The 15,051-nt window shown below is 64.8% G+C and overlaps 8 protein-coding genes across 8 annotated transcripts in view; 4 read left to right on the forward strand and 4 right to left on the reverse strand.

The window, feature by feature from the left end:
• F751_5446 (Amino acid permease 2) overlaps positions 1–1,079 on the reverse strand; it is a gene marked incomplete at both ends in the record, with an annotated part of 3,862 nt that extends 2,783 nt beyond the window's left edge. The window contains 4 exons of the mRNA XM_011402568.1: positions 41–168; positions 366–431; positions 551–799; positions 985–1,079. Coding sequence (XP_011400870.1) covers positions 41–168; positions 366–431; positions 551–799; positions 985–1,079 — 538 coding nt within the window. The remainder of the gene's footprint in view (positions 1–40; positions 169–365; positions 432–550; positions 800–984) is intronic.
• Positions 1,080–2,693: 1,614 nt separating this feature from the next.
• Positions 2,694–4,049, forward strand: F751_5447 (Exosome complex component RRP41; the record flags this gene model as incomplete). Its single annotated transcript, XM_011402569.1, has 5 exons — positions 2,694–2,825; positions 2,918–3,023; positions 3,151–3,278; positions 3,461–3,693; positions 3,908–4,049. 5 exons carry the CDS (start codon positions 2,694–2,696, stop codon positions 4,047–4,049), a joined length of 741 nt encoding a protein of 246 aa, XP_011400871.1.
• Positions 4,050–4,277: 228 nt separating this feature from the next.
• F751_5448 (hypothetical protein) lies at positions 4,278–4,853 on the reverse strand (the record flags this gene model as incomplete). The annotated part of the gene is made up of 2 exons (XM_011402570.1): positions 4,278–4,688; positions 4,797–4,853. 2 exons carry the CDS (start codon positions 4,851–4,853, stop codon positions 4,278–4,280), a joined length of 468 nt encoding a protein of 155 aa, XP_011400872.1.
• Positions 4,854–5,228: 375 nt separating this feature from the next.
• F751_5449 (hypothetical protein) lies at positions 5,229–5,938 on the forward strand (the record flags this gene model as incomplete). Its single annotated transcript, XM_011402571.1, has 2 exons — positions 5,229–5,492; positions 5,666–5,938. The coding sequence occupies 2 exons, from the start codon at positions 5,229–5,231 to the stop codon at positions 5,936–5,938; spliced, it is 537 nt and encodes a 178-aa protein (XP_011400873.1).
• Positions 5,868–6,089, reverse strand: F751_5450 (hypothetical protein; the record flags this gene model as incomplete). The annotated part of the gene is made up of 1 exon (XM_011402572.1): positions 5,868–6,089. The coding sequence occupies one exon, from the start codon at positions 6,087–6,089 to the stop codon at positions 5,868–5,870; it is 222 nt and encodes a 73-aa protein (XP_011400874.1).
• Positions 6,090–6,382: 293 nt separating this feature from the next.
• Positions 6,383–9,754, reverse strand: F751_5451 (Translation initiation factor IF-2; the record flags this gene model as incomplete). Its single annotated transcript, XM_011402573.1, has 7 exons — positions 6,383–7,003; positions 7,220–7,327; positions 7,531–7,848; positions 7,942–8,292; positions 8,524–8,682; positions 8,844–8,954; positions 9,551–9,754. The coding sequence occupies 7 exons, from the start codon at positions 9,752–9,754 to the stop codon at positions 6,383–6,385; spliced, it is 1,872 nt and encodes a 623-aa protein (XP_011400875.1).
• Positions 9,755–10,270: 516 nt separating this feature from the next.
• Positions 10,271–11,382, forward strand: F751_5452 (ATP-dependent Clp protease proteolytic subunit 2; the record flags this gene model as incomplete). Its single annotated transcript, XM_011402574.1, has 3 exons — positions 10,271–10,660; positions 10,965–11,129; positions 11,275–11,382. Coding segments are annotated over 3 exons (663 nt in total), but the record flags the coding sequence as incomplete, so codon positions are not given.
• Positions 11,383–11,853: 471 nt separating this feature from the next.
• The window catches only part of F751_5453 (Cullin-3B), a gene marked incomplete at both ends in the record, with an annotated part of 5,898 nt that continues 2,700 nt past the window's right edge, over positions 11,854–15,051 (forward strand). The window contains 8 exons of the mRNA XM_011402575.1: positions 11,854–11,877; positions 11,980–12,037; positions 12,136–12,220; positions 12,401–12,869; positions 13,110–13,478; positions 13,806–13,880; positions 14,068–14,154; positions 14,263–14,433. Coding sequence (XP_011400877.1) covers positions 11,854–11,877; positions 11,980–12,037; positions 12,136–12,220; positions 12,401–12,869; positions 13,110–13,478; positions 13,806–13,880; positions 14,068–14,154; positions 14,263–14,433 — 1,338 coding nt within the window. The remainder of the gene's footprint in view (positions 11,878–11,979; positions 12,038–12,135; positions 12,221–12,400; positions 12,870–13,109; positions 13,479–13,805; positions 13,881–14,067; positions 14,155–14,262; positions 14,434–15,051) is intronic.

The raw sequence follows: 15,051 nt of genomic DNA on the forward strand, positions 1-15,051 counted from the left end.
GCCCCGCTGGCCCCCCCCCCCCCCCCCCCCCCCTCCTTACAGAAGTAAGACAGGTCGGGCATTTGGACCATGAGGACCTGGATGGCCGCAAAGATGATGGCCCACTTCCAGTAGGAGTCGAAGCAGTCAGTCGCGCCCTGGGCCGCACAGATGGACTTGGCTACAGTCCTAAATGAGAGGATTGGGGGGGGGGGGGGTGGGATGGAGGAATTCTGTGAGAATGCCCACAAACAAATAGAGCAGGCTGTGGGGTGGTTTCGTACAGGGGCTGAAGCGTGGACGGAGGTGTGGCTCCCGGGAAGAGATGAGGTACCGCACAAGGCAAACTCCTAAAACAGCAGCATCCCCGCCTCAACCCCACGCACTGCAGCGAGAGTCCGCCGGTGATCTGGTAGGCCAACGCCGTGAGCACCAGGTTGGAGTGCTGCACCCTGAGAGGAGGGAAGCACAGAGGTGTGGGCTGGTGAGCGTAAGGTCTGCATGAGGCTGTGACCCTCCCAATGCTTGCAGGCCACGACAAGTCAGTAGCAGCCACGGCCGAGAAACGCACCATCCGATGGTGAGGTAGCCCCAGCGGCCAAATGTGGTCTCTACCACGTTGGTGTAGGTGCGCTGGCGCAGGCCGTTGATGACGCCGCAGTCTGCTAGTAGCTGGGAGGTGTACAGGGTGATGCTCGCAAACAGGCCCAGGCAGAGGGGACCCGCCACCCATCCCAGCATGGAGATGGCATAGGGCAGGGACAGAACTCCAGCCCCAATCACGGCCGTGATGGTGTGTCCCACAGCCGTGAAGGTGTTCCTGCGGGGAAGGTGGGGGAGGAAAGTGGTTGGGAGGTGTTGCCGACTAGTCCCGGAGGCCGCCGGCACCGCAAGGGCTTTCCCGAGCCCAAGCGCGCAGGTGATGGTGGGATGGTCCACACGAAAATGTGGCCCTGAAAGCCATCAAGTGTCGACCGAATGAGGCCGGGAGCCTTCCAAGCTCACCCAGAGCGGGGAACGCCGTCGTCGATAACGTCGTCGGTGCCGGACAGAGACCCTTTCTCCATGGAGGCATGCTTGACAAAATCCTCATGGTGCATAGATGTACGTGCATATTGTTGGTCTCCAAGAGGTTTCGGAGCAGCTGCCGATATGCGGGCAAGGTTTTGGGACACCTTGTGGATGAGCTCCGCCATGCTGCCGGCTATGTGCCAGACCGCTGAGTCCTACGTCGACCACTGAAAATGGTTTGTTGTAAGCAAAAATGTTTTAAGAGCGGTGTTGGGAGCTACGACAGGCGACTTGGCTAGGTGTTAGGTGGATAGTGGATATCTCGGAGACCCCGCGGACTGAATCTGCTCCTAGGGTTGGGCTGCAGCTGAGGGTTTGCTCCAGCACCGCGCAGCGGTGTGTGGTCAGGGCGCAGACACAGGGAGGGCCCTGATATCATAAGAGAGACACATAACGGCCGCGTTCCGGCTATGGAGAGCTCTCAATACTCGGGCTACATCGAGGTCTGCCTCTCAGTCCGACGCAGCCCCGCGGCCTCGGCATAGATCGGGTGGCGGTCCGTCAGCTTACGTGTACTTTTCAAGATCTTCTGATCGCGAAGCCCATCGGATCTCAGCAAGTTCGTCGCATGCGATGACAGTTATTTGTATTGTGCGACCGAGCGCTTACTGCTGTTGGTGTGGTCTGGGGGCGTGCCGCGAGCCCTCCGTGGCCCAGCCCCACGGGGATCTGACCAGTAAGTAAGATGGGCTTATCCTGAGCTGCGGTCTCACGCAGCTCGGTGCAGAAGTCATCCTGTTCACATGAACGTGAGCTCTACCTACTTTGCACTATCTGCGGTGCGATTCGCCGGCGAGAACATCAGGAGGGAACACTGCCGGTGCTCGGGAGTCGGAATTCCCCGAACGCTGGTATCGCCTCAATATTTATAACCTTCCTGGGCGCAAACCCCGACAGGATGCAGTCCTCATCATTTCGATTAGTCACTTTAGACCCCCGTTACATGCGTAGCTCATAAATACCAGGAATTGCAGAGAAAGGACGTGTTAAGAGACGACAGATGGCATGCCATGAGGTAGAGAAACCAACTCCCCCTAACAAGAATTCTGTAGGAGATAGTGCGAGCAACTCCTCTCAAAGCCAATCTGAACGGTTTGAGATAGTAAAGAGATTGTTATGGCTGCTCCATGCCAGCCTCACAGTAGCTGCCGGCATATTCTATGCAAATGTTTACCCCAATCGCAAAGGACATAATCGTGTACTTGCCATGCAGGCAGCAGGTTTGGGTCAATGGAGAGGGGCTTATGGTTTCACAGAAGGCTGCTGCGTTGACCTGTGCAGTGGGGCAGATCTCCTGCTGATAAGAGAACTGGAGTAGGTGCTTAGTGAAGATCCAAGTCCTAAATGCGTGGGGGCTATCATATCAAGCCGGCGAGAGTATGGGGTCCAGTCTAAGGGAACATCTTCCCAGTAAATTGCGTCACAGAGCAGGGAACTCATGTTCAAGTAGTTTGTCGTGCCACCAGTCCTTCAAGTCCACGGTGGGCGCGACTTTGGTTCACAGCCGAGCCATGTCCTCGGCAGCATGCACAGCACGACACTGCCCTCTGTGGTATTTCGCTATGCTAAGGAGCAGGAGAGGCTTCGTGGGCAATAACATTATGTGTCAAAATCAAAATCTTAAATCACTGATTTAGACTGCGATGGAGTACGTGAATACGGTGGGGCTGCGGCTTGATGGGAGGCGCCCAAATGAGATACGGCAGCTCCGAGCCGAGATGAGCACCCTGGCATCAGCGGACGGGTCTGCGACTTTTGAGATGGGGAACACCAAGGTATTTCAGGTGTAAAAGGGATTGAATACACGTAGTGATCGCTCCAAGAAGACTCCATGCCCCGACACCTGAAGCACCCGTCCGCCGTATAGGTGCTGGCGGCAGTATACGGTCCTCGAGAGGCCAGCAACAGGGCCCAGACGGACACCTCCAAGGCCACTGTGCGGTGTGAATACTCCATGGCCGCTTTCAGTTCAGGTGAGCTCTCGGTGCTTGAGTTGCGCGGAGGACCAGGACAGGCGGTAGCTCCGACTGTCAACTGGGTCTTGCCCTCCGGTGGGCTATGGGGTCCTGAGCCCTCATCACACCAGTAACATACTCGCAGGGGAGCGGCGCAGGCGCGGCAAGTCTGACCGCCGGGCCACCGAGACGTCGCTGGCCATAGCCAACACGTTGGAACAGAACATCCTGACAGAGCTCCTGCCCCGGACACAAATAGACATCTATGTGCAGGTCGGCCTAGCATGGGGGTGGAGGGCTGCATGCAATCTTGTGCCTACTGTGCTCCTCTACTGCATGGGCCTGGCTGGAAGCTGCCCCTTGATACCTTGGAGGGATGGTTCTCGCCTCCCACCTCCGACTGGATTCAGTCCCCCCCCCCCCCCCCAAACTGTCCAACCCCTCATCCTCCAAAGGTCCTACAAGCCGACGGGGGCATGCGATGCGCCGCCATCAACGCAGCCTTCCTTGCCCTGGCAGACGCCGGCGTCCCCATGCGGGACAGCGTGGCTGCCTGCGCGGCGGGGTACCTCGACGGCACCGCCCTGTTGGACCTCAATTACACCGAGGATGGCGGTGGCGGCCCGGAGGTGGCAGTGGCCCTGCAGACTGGGCTGCACCAGGTGCTGATGCTGCAGACCGACAGCAAGTGAGCACTCTGGAGGAGGTTACAGATTGTCATGAGGCAGGCGTAGGGTACAGGGGGCTGGATTGGCACGACTGACAGGAAGGTGACGATCAGGCGCGCCGCTATCTTTCCTGAAGAGCCCCAGGCCGGACGACGTTGTGCAATCAGTCCCACTGTCATGTGCGCATGTGCAACCCCCGGCGCACCAATCTTCTCTCCCCACAACCGCTCCCAGGCTCAGCATGGAGGTGTTTGAGGAGGTGGTCGAGCTGGCTAGCAACGGGTGCAGGGCGGTGGCGGAGTTCCTCAGGACGACGCTCCTGGCGCATGTGGGGCGGCTGAGCCTCGCCACTTCCATCGCCAAGTCGGAGGCCTGATGACCTGGCGGCAGGCCTGAGTGCAGTGCACCCTTGACGTGACAGCCTTGTACATATCACCTGACGCTGATCAGAGTTTATCTGGGGGGGGGGGAGGGCTGGGCCATGCCTGGCGCTCCCGGTGTGGGGCGTGCCAGGGCACAGCCTCAGCGTTTGCCGCAGCGCCTCGCATGGCGATCGGTGGTAAGCCTCGCATGGGGTCCGCAGCAGAGTCTCACGGTGAGTGCGCTACTCCAGCACGGCCTCGCGGCGGCCGGGCTGGGCCTGCAGCGCCGTCTCCGCCAGCGCCCGCCCCTCGCCGGCAAGTCGGTCGCCCGGCTCCAGCGCCAGCGCGTGCTGGAAGGCGGAAAGCGCGGCACGCGGGTGACCCAGGCCGAGCTGGGCCGCGCCGAGGCAGGCCCAGGCGCGGCCCGCGCCGGGGTCCAGGGAGGTCGTGCTCCTGGCGTCTTCCAGCGCGCCCTCATGGTCCCTGCGGAACAAGCGGATGGCGCAGCGCAGGTCGTAGAGGCCGGGGTTTTGCGGGGAGGCGTCCAGCGCGGCGCAGGCCTGGCGCTCCGCCGCCGCATAGTCCCGCAGGCGGAGGGCCAGCAGGGTGCGGTTGGTGGCGGGGTGGCAGGGGCCCTGTGTCAGGCCCTTTATCTGGGGGAAGGGGGGGGGGGGGATTTGGCAAGGGAGTTGATGAGAGGCAACGAACCATGGCGCTGAGCAGCCGTGGGGCCTCTTGGCGACAATGCATGGGCCGCGCACCAAGGGCGGCTTGTAGTGCTGTGACAGCTGCTCCCAGCTACTGTGGGTGCCCTCCATGCACGTCGTCAGGTCCAAAAGGGCGACTTGTCGAGATTGATACGAGATACGTCCCGGCCATTAAGCGTGACTTCCGGATGCACATCGTTGACATCCTCGATCGTGACATGGCTCGGCTCGAAGGGTCGTGACTTGTCCTCTTCCCGATGGCCCCACCATGCATGGAAGCGATCTCGTCTTGGCGCCGTGGCGCGTCATCATGTGCGATTCCGCGATCGCCGGATCCCTTTCCTCAGACCCGTACAGAAGTCGCTGAAATTAAATCCAGATCCTACACCCCGGCATCTGACCGGTCCCAAGGGAGGACGGAATTGAGCATGCTCTGATCCGAGACCGCCAGGCGCTGCACCTTGCCGGTCGCAGGAGGCACCCACAATGTTCCAACCAGGCGCTGCTGAGCCCCTGCGGCTGAACATGGAGCCACTCTCCAGCGCCGGATCCCTGCGCCGTCCTTCCCAGGCTCTCACCGCTGAGCCTGTGGAGCCCCTGCCCGAGAGGTGGCAAGCGGCCCTTCGCAACTTGGACACAGCCAGCACATGCGCAGACTCGCTTGCCTCTGCCCTCGACGAGGCCCTGTACCTCGACACCATGGAGTGGCAACGAGCCGTTCCCGCCAGCCAGCAGCACCAGGCCAAGCAGGTGGGGTGTTCGGCTGGCTCAGGGGGTCCTGAGAGTGTGCTGAGTGATTGCTACCATGAGCAGGAGTTTGTCTGAAATGGTTCATGAATATCGGTCTGGCCCATCAGCTCAGGACCTTGCATTTGCAAGCACCTGGACACAAACCCACCATTCCCTGAAAACCCCAACTCCAGTCCCTGCTGAATCGAGTGCGAGCCCTGGAAACCCTCCTGACCGATTGTCGGGGGAACCTGGCAGCAAGCGAGAAGCTGCGACGGGAGGGCGAGGCCCGCGTGCAGGAGCTGGAAGGGGAGCTGGAAAATAACGCCAAGGTGTTTCGCCTCCACTATGAGGCGCTGCTGGACAAGGACCAGACCATCTCCGACCTCCAGGCCGTCATCGCCGCCCTGTCCCTGGGAAGCATGGATCAGCAGGCCGAAGGCGGGCCAGGGAGGACACAGCGATGATGCGTCGCGTGCATGCCGCCACGCGCTGAGCGCCGTTCTCGGTTGCCTTCCACTGTGCAGATTGGAAGTGTGTAGACTCCCGCCGACGTCTGGATCGCAGCGTGTACATGGCAGCGGTTGTGATTGGGGATGGGCCATGCCAGGCTGGCATGATCCCGGCAAGATGAGCATCGGATGAAAAGGGGGCAAAGAATGGTGTCTCGGGACGTGAGTGGTAGTCCACTCTGAGAGCGGAAAGCAGACGGAGCACTGCTCATGCTCAGTGGGGTTGGGTGGCGAGGAACCTGGGCACACAGCGCACAGACGGGAAGGCGCCGGGCTGCCAAAGGGTTCCTGGGGCGAGCTCGTGTGCAGTGGCTCTACGCGCTGAAGCGCCAGGCGCACTCCTGGGCGCGAGGACACCCTGTGCGAGAGGGTCGCCCCCGACTCCAGAGTCGCGCTGGCTCAATCCCCGAAGGAGGCGACGGCTGCCTGTGCCTGCTCCAGCTTCTGCTTCTTCTGCACCAGCTTGAAGGCCTCCAGACGGTCGCCTGCCTCCCAGCCGTGGAAGTCCGGCACCGACACGCCGCACTCCGTCCCCGCGGCCACGCTGGCCACGTCCTCCTTGACGCGGCGCAGGGAAGTCAGCGTGCCTTCGTGCACCAACGTCGCGCCGCGCCAGACGCGCAGGCTGGCACCCTTGCGCAGCGCGCCCTCGGTGACCTCGCAGCCCGCGACGCGGCGCGCTCCTCCGCCGAAGGTGGCCTTGACCACCGCCTCGCCCAGGGGCACGGTCTCCTGCACGCTGGTCAGCCGGCCCTCCATCGCGGCGCGCACGTCGTCCACGAGGTCGTAGATGACGGAGTAGGCGCGCAGCTCCACGCCCGCCTGCTTGGCGGCCAGCGCCGCGGCCTCCCCCGCCCGCGTCTGGAAGGCCAGCACCACGCCGCCCGAGGCGGAGGCCAGCGCCACGTCCGACTCGCTCACCTCCCCCGGCGCGGCCAGCAGGTAGCGCAGCACCACCGCGCCCTGGGGCAGCGCCGCCAGCGCGCCACGCACTGCCTCCACGCTGCCACTGGCGTCGGCCTTCAGCACCAGGTTCATGTGCATCAGCGCCTGGCCGGCGCCGGCGCCGCCATCCCCGGGCCCCCCCGGCCCCTCCTCGTCCCCGGAGTCGCTGCTGGCCAGGCTGGACAGCGTGACCATGGAGCCCCCGGAGGCCAGGTCGGCGAGGCGGTCCAGGCGCCGCGAGTCGCGCGCCAGCGAGGCGGCGGCGCGCGCCGCCGCCTCGCTGGCGTGCACCGTGAACTCGTCGCCGGCAGTGGGCACCTCCGACAGGCCCAGCATGGCCACGGCTGTGGAGGGGCCGGCGCTGTCCACCGCGCCCCCCGCGCTCTGCATGCTCCGCACCTGTTACAGGTTGGGTGGAGGGTGGGTGTGCGGTGTGTTGTGGGGGTGCGCTGGGGCGACGGCCCGGAAGCCAGCCGGTTGCTGCTCCCCAGATCACGCCCTTGTGTTCCCCGATCAGGGTCACCACGCCCACCGGCCTTCACTCCCCTCCTGCACAAACCCCACGCCATCCCCCCATCGACCACCCCGCCCGACTCCCTCACCCTTCCGTAAGCCTGGCCTGCGGCCACCATGTCGCCCAGGCGCAGCGTCCCAGTCTGGACGAGGAGGGTGGCGCAGGCGCCCTGGCGCCGGTCCATGCGCGCCTCCAGCACCGTGCCCAGCGCGGGGCGGTCCGGGCAGGCCACCAGCTCCTCCAGCTCCGCCACCAGGAGCACCACCTCCAGGAGCCCGTCGATCCCCGTCCCGCGCTTGGCCGAGATCTCCACCACGGGCGTCTTGCCACCCCAGGCCTCCGGCACCAGGTCCTCCGCCGCCAGCTCCTGCATGACCCGCGGCACATCCGCCCCCGGCTTGTCCACCTTGTTGATGGCCACGACTATGGGCACGCCCGCCGCGCGCGCGTGCGCCGCCGCCTCCCGCGTCTGCGGCCGCACGCCGTCGTCGGCGGCTACCACCAGCACCGCGACGTCGGTCACGCGCGCGCCGCGCGCGCGCATCGCCCCGAAAGCCTCGTGCCCCGGCGTGTCCAGGAAGGTGATGGCGCGGCGCTCGCCGCCAGAGTCCACGGCGCAGGTGTAGGCGCCGATGGACTGCGTGATGCCGCCCGCCTCCCCCGCCGCCACGCGCGTGCTGCGGATGTGGTCCAGCAGCGAGGTCTTGCCGTGATCAACGTGCCCCATCACCGCCACGACTGGCGGGCGCGGCACCGCCACCTCGTCCTCGTCCAGGGACAGGTCCAGCGACTTGACCGCGCCAGACGCCACGTCGGCGACATCTCGATCCAGCACCTCCACCCCGTACTCCTGTGAACAAGCGAGGAAGGGAGAGAGGGGGGGTGGGGTATTCAAATGTGAACCCCCTGAGGCTAGGCTCCAGGGTGCGGGGGGCGGGGGGCGGGGCCATGAGATCGAGCAACTTGGCAAGGGGGCGCCAGCAACGGGGGCCACTGCCAGGTGGGGAGGGGACTTTGGCCGGCAGACGCTCGTGCTCAATGAGCGACCGGAAAACAACAGCCAATCACACCCACACCCTACCTTGCCCACGGCCTTGACGGTGTCGGGGTCCAGGGTGGCGTTGATGGCCGCCATCACGCCGTTGAGGAAGAGGTACTTGACCACGTCAACCGCGGGGATGGCCAGCATGGCCGCCAGGTCGCCCACTGCCATGCCCTCCGGCCCGACCTCAAATATTTCCTGCGGTGTGGAGAGGGGCAAGGGGGCCAGGGGAGGGTTGGGACAAGATTCTGCAAGGCAGCTAGCCGCCGTAGGGACCTCCCCAGGGTCTGCACCGCCAGCGCGATTAAGACCGAGCCGGGCAATCCCGTTACCCAGTACACATCCAAAGCATGACTCACCTCTCGGACCGCCACATTGGCCAGCCTCTCCTCGCGCCGCTCCGACCGACGGTTCAGGCGGGCGCGCCTCCTGGAGTCCAGGTCCACCCACTCCTGCTTTTTCTCCTTTTCCTGGGGTATGGAGGGGCCAGGGCCCCCCTTACCCCGCCCGTTCTGCGCAGTACCTGCGGGATGCGGGGGGGGGGAGCGTACTGCTGCCGGCGATGGCGAGGAGACAATCAACCCCATTTTGGGAGATCTGGACGTAACATCATCAGGCATGCAAGGTAAAAGAGCCCACCGGATTCCAGGAGCCCTTGCACGCTCGCAAACACCGCACCATTTGATGCGGCCTGCGGCGATTCTGTGGCAGCTGGTGTGATTGGCACTGGAGGATTGCGGCTGGGCGGTCGAGTGTTGTAGGCCCCCCTGGCCTGCCGGCCCCTGTTGGCCGTCTGGGACGCGCTCCTCTGGTATGGCTGGCCCGAGCTGCCATTGGAAGGCTGCTGGGGAGAGCCAGGCGGCCGCGTGCCGCCTGGGGGCGGCCTGGCACCCCCAGGCGGGCCCCTGTTGTTGGGTCTTCGGTCTGGGCGCGTGCCAGGCTGGCCCCTGGGTGCTCCCTCGGGGCCCCTCCGCTCGCCGGGCCGTGAATCGTCCCCTGGAGTGTACGACGGCGGGGCGCGGTAGATGGGGGCGGGGCGCCGGCTGGGCGGGGGCTTCAGGGTTACCGGGGCGGTGGGGGCTTCTGACGCCTCGGGCTCCCGCCGATTGGCAGGCTCGGCCTGGGACTCGAGCGTGGTGTGGCATCTAATGCAGCGGTAGCTCTGCTTGCTGCGCCGCAGGGGGACCAGCACCCCGCGGAAGGGAAAGAGGTTCCCCGTGGGCGCGAGGCGTGAGGCCACACCCACGGCGGTCGTCGGGCAGGGCGACATCATGCAACATGACATCGTCAGTCTGAAAGTGTGGAAGAGTCTGAATACTAGCACCGCGCGGATGGATCAAACATGCGCAGGTGGGTCCCGACTGTGTGGGTGGAACCTCGAGACCACTTGGATAATGCCAGGCTGGCCTCAAGGCGCCCTGGGTTGAGGAGGGTGTCTCCTCGCTTCACCGGACGTCGATCCACCATCGCGGCATCCCGCCACATCTGCATTCCTCATTGATCCCTCCAGAACCCTGTCCAGGTCCCGCTCCTGACCCGAAACCAGCGCTCTCTGTCTCTGAGCAGGGGCACCCCACCCACAGCGCCCGGAGAGGGCGGGTATGGCCTCCCAGGGGGCCTGCATCGGCATGCAGGGACACGGTACGGAGACAAGGGAGCGCATTGAGTCGGAAGACTGGCTATCCATCATTCTCATGCGCTTGTCATTGTCCGCCTCATCACATTGGGCCCCACATCCGACACACCCGCAGTCTCGCCTACCTCCCGAACCTGCTTCACTCCTCCCACCCACCGCGCCTTCGGCGCCCGCCGCCCCTCCGCTCCCCGGCCCCTCCCGCCCTGCAACGCCATCGGCGTGCCCCGGGTGCCGTACCGGGTGCCCAAGCAGAACCAGTGGCTCTGGGTGGACATCTGGAACTGCCTGTACCGCGAGCGCATCATCTTCCTCTCCAAGGCCGTGGACGACGAGCTGGGAAATCAGCTGGTGGCCACCATGCTTTACCTGGACTCTGAGAACAAGAAGGACCTCAACCTGTACATCAACTGCTCCGGGGGTGAGGTGATGCCCTGCTTGGCGCTGGCCGACACCATGCGCCACATCAAGAGCGATGTGGGGACGGTTGGCTTTGGTGGCGCCATGGGCATGCCAGGCTTCCTCCTGGCAGTGGGCAAGAAGGTGAGGAGGGCAGGAAAGGGTGTGTATGCAGAGGGAGAAGGTCGGGATTCTTGAAGAGGGGTGGCGTCTTGGCACTGAGGTTGCGGGTTACCCAAGGCGGGAAGGAGTGGAGGCTCGAGAGCGTCAGTGAGAAGTGCATGGGGAGGAAGGGTCATCCCCTCTACCTGGTCTGAGGAGTGTGCTTGGGGCCTTGCAGGGGCCGGCGAGTGTCGGTGCCGTCCATGCGACATCACACTTGCTGCTGCTGCAAGCTCCAGTGAACCCCACACGATTAGACTCTGTTTCCTCCTGCTCCGCTTCGCAGGGCAAGCGCGTGGTGCTGCAAAACACGAGGATCATGCTGCACCATCCCTCTGGCGTGGCTCGGGGCCAGGCCTCGGACATCAACCGCGAGGCGCAGGAGCTGCTGAAGACGCGGGACTACATGAATGCCGTGCTGGCAGAGGCCACCGGCCAGGACTTTAACACGGTGAGGGAGTCGGTGTGGCCAAGCACGGCATGCCTGAGAGGAGGGAGGAGTTTGCCACCTGGGGGACGCACGGGACCTGGCGCCGTCAACATGCGATGCTTGGTGCACGTTCCCCATTACAAGCATCGCGCCCCCGCATCCGCAGGTGGCCCGCGACTTTGCGCGGAACAAGTACTTTGACGCGGATGAGGCCAAGGAGTACGGGCTCATAGACCAAGTGGTGAAGCCCAAGCGGAAGTCCATTTTCAACTGAGGAACAGAAAATGATGCTGTGCCCTGGATGGTGGTGACCCTGCTTGGATGTAAAGGCCGACCTCCATTCTCTCAGAGAGGGTCTGCACCCTGCAGAGGAGAGACCTCCCGTTTCGATTTCGCGACTTTCCACCAAACTTTTGAGGGAAGGGGTCCCTCTCCCCTCCCACCACCTCGGCATCGAACATCACGACCTCCACATCCACCTCCACGTCCCGTCTGTGCGACTTCTGGCCTCCACGCTGGGCAAAGATTCCGTCCGAGTGGCCCCTCCCGGGTTGCTCCCCTTGCTCGCAAGATAGGACGCCTCCCGCTCCTAGCCCCTGTCGGCTCCTTCCATTCACCATCGGGTCTTGTCATGCTCCATATCAACGCCAGGGCCTGTTCCGGAGCCCTGTAAATCGGCGCGGGAGCCGCCCTCCATTTGACCGAGACCCACAGGGCGTGGTGACGCCTGCAGGCACACGGCGCGATGTCGCTGGGCAGAGGCGGCAGGGTGAGCATCGTGGTCTTGGTTGTCGAAGCTGCAACATGCACCTCGCCCGCTGTGTGCGTGTGCCTCACCTCCCCGGCCCTGATCACCCCCCCACCTCCGCAGCTGAAGCTGGACATGTTCACCCATCCGGTTCGGAAGAATCTGGATCACTCATACTTTGGTGCGTCGTGAGTTTCGGGGGTCTGCATGGCTGGATTGCGGCTCCTCCTGGGGACTGCCCTCCTTGCTCACGCCCAGACCCATGGCCTGGCGATGCAGACACAAACTGGGCGCTACTGGAGAACGCCATCAAGGAGATCAACAACCACAATGCCAGCCGGCTCAGCTTCGAGCAGCTGTACCGGTGAGGGCGCGACCCTGGCTGGCTGGGGTTGTTCCATCGTGGATGTCTGGCCTCGCCCTCCGCTGCTGCCACGCGCTGAGCATGCCCCTCCTCACCGCTACCGATGCCGACCCCCCGCCGTCCTCCGTCCCCTGCGCTCTCACCAAACCTTCTCCTCCCCCCTCCAACCTCACCGCACAGCACCGCCTACCAGCTGGTGGTGGACAAGTTTGGGCACCGGCTGTACGCCGCCGTGCGCGAGGCGGAGGCCGAGTACCTGCGCGGCGTGGCGGAGCGCCTGGACCTCCTGCCCTCCCCCTCCTTCCTCCCCGGGCTGAAGTACGAGTGGGAACGGCACATGAAGAGCATGGGCGTCATCCGCGCCTTCCTCCTGTACATGGAGCGCATGTACATCCCCAACCAGCCCCAGCTCGCGCCGCTGAACCAGCTGGGGCTGGACCTGTGGCGCGACGGCGTCGTCCGCGCGCCGCGCATCGCGCCGCGCGCGCGCGCGCTGCTGCTGGAGGCCGTCGCGCGGGACAGGGGGGGCGAGCTGGTGGACGCCTCGCTGCTCAAGGCCATCACAAGCATGTACATGGACCTGGGGCCCGTGGTATACCGCGACGACTTTGAGACCCCCTTCCTGGAGCAGACCTCCCTGTTTTACGCGGTGAGCGGGGAGCACGCGGGAGGGGGGTGGTGGGGGCAGCTGGAGTTCTCAGAAAAGGAGGCTCTTGAAGCCAGAGGGTGGAGGGGGGAAGGGTATGGTGGTGCATGCGGGAGTCTGCGTACAGGATGAGGTGCCTGGGTTGGATTCAGCCCATCGCTGTGACGTTGCCGATTCCCATGACCAGCGGCCCCCCAAGCGCTGATCCCCCGTCAACCTCCTCATCCCCACCGGTGATCGCAGGCGGAGGCCGCGTCGCTGCTCCAGGCGGCCGACTGCCCCGCCTACCTGGCCGCCGCGGCGCGGAGGCTGGAGGAGGAGCGCGCGCGCGCGCAGGCCTACCTCTGCCCCGCCTCCGCGCCGCGCCTGCTGGGCGCCGTGGAGCGCGCGCTGATCGGCGACCAGCTCCCCGCCCTGCTGGATCTGCCCGGCACGGGGCTGGTGCCCATGCTGCGCGCGCGGCAGTACGACGACCTGCACGTCCTGTACCGGCTGGCGGCGCGCGTGCCGGGCGGGCCTGTGCTGGTGCAGGAGGCGCTGGGCGCGCACCTGCGCGAGGCGGGCAAGGCGCTGGTCACCGACCCGGAGCGGGCCAAGGACCCGCTGGCCTTCGTGCAGCGCTTGCTGGAGGTGGGGAGTTGGTGAAGGGTGATGGATTGGGAGGGTCAAGGGGTTGGGGGTGGGGGGGAGGTGGGGGGGGATCAGGGGAGGGGAAAGGGGTGGGGGGGATGGGCGGGAGAGGCCGGCTGCGGGCTGGGGTCGCAGAACTGTGAGGCCCCGGTCCTCCCGGGTCAGTGTGTGTGAGTTTGGGAGCTGGTTCCTATGCATTACTAGGCTCTGGAATCCAAGGTTGGCTGGCGTCTCGGCGCCGCGTGTGCAGTCGCGAGGTCCTTTCTTGCGCACTCACCTTCCCCACGCACCCTTCCTGCCGACGCCCAGGAGCGTGATGTCTGGGAGAACCTGGTCGACAAGGCGTTTGCCGGGGACAGGCAGTTTGTGTACACTGTCAACCGGGTGAGGGGGGGGCGTGCGGCAAGGCTTTGCAGTGTGGGGGACTTGGGAGGAGAGGGTCTCTGTCACTCATTGCTGCTGGTTCCTTGCCCGCGCTTGCGCTGGAGCCGCCGCGTGAGCTGCTGCGGCTCAATCCCCCCCCCAAAAAAAAGAAAGAAAGAAAGAACCCTTCGCCCACCACCCTGCCCAGGCCTTCGAGGCGTTCCTGAACCTTAACCCGCGCTCCCCGGAGTACATCTCGCTGTACATGGACGACAAGCTGCGCCGGGGTCTCAAGGTGGGGGGCTTTTGTCGTGGGATGTGGGGGGCTTGTCGGTGGCGTCCCCATCAGAGCCCTCCTGATGTACCCCACCACAACCCCCTGCCCACCACCACTCCTGGACAGGGGACCAGCGAGGAGGAGCTGGAGTCGGCCCTGGACAAGGCCATCCTGCTGTTCAGGTTCCTGCAGGAGAAGGACGTGTTTGAGCGCTACTACAAGCAGCACCTGGCCAAGCGCCTGCTGCAGGGCCGCATCTCCTCCGACGACGCAGGCATGGCGGGGAAGAGGTCGTGTGTGAGAGGAAAGGGGGGATGGTGTGTGGAAATCGCTCAGAAAGCCCTTGTCTAGGTCAGGAGGGAGCCGTTCCTGAATCCCAGGTGTGGCGGACGGTTGCACGCCCGCCCGCGCCACACTCTCCTCCCCCGGCCTGGTCTCACGACTCACGCTTTCCTCACGCCCATACCCTCTCCAGAGCGCTCGCTGCTGGTCAAGCTGAAGACGGAGTGCGGGTACCAGTTCACCTCCAAGCTGGAGTCCATGTTCACCGACGTCAAGACCAGCCGCGACATGATGGCCGAATTCCGGGCGCACCCCGCCGCCTGCGCCGGCAACCTGGAGCTGGACCTCTCCGTCCAGGTATCCAAGGGTGTCGGCTGGGTGTCAGGACAGGGGGGTTGGGGCTGCTGTGGGGCTTTCGTTCGGGTCGGGGAGCCGGCCTTGGAGCGGCATCATCCTGCTGTCTGACCCTGCGTCGCGGACCGCGCACAGCCCCGACGCCAACTCCCCCCCCCCCCACACACACACACTCCTTCCCTCCTCCCTAACCGCACGCAGACGGTGCAATCCCTGATGCACAAGCTCCTGCTGCACCTCGTGTCGGAGCTGCGGCGGCTGGGGGGCACGGTGGTCCAC

This window comes from Auxenochlorella protothecoides, assembly GCF_000733215.1.
Source record: "Auxenochlorella protothecoides strain 0710 unplaced genomic scaffold scaffold63, whole genome shotgun sequence".
Lineage (NCBI taxonomy): Eukaryota > Viridiplantae > Chlorophyta > Trebouxiophyceae > Chlorellales > Chlorellaceae > Auxenochlorella > Auxenochlorella protothecoides.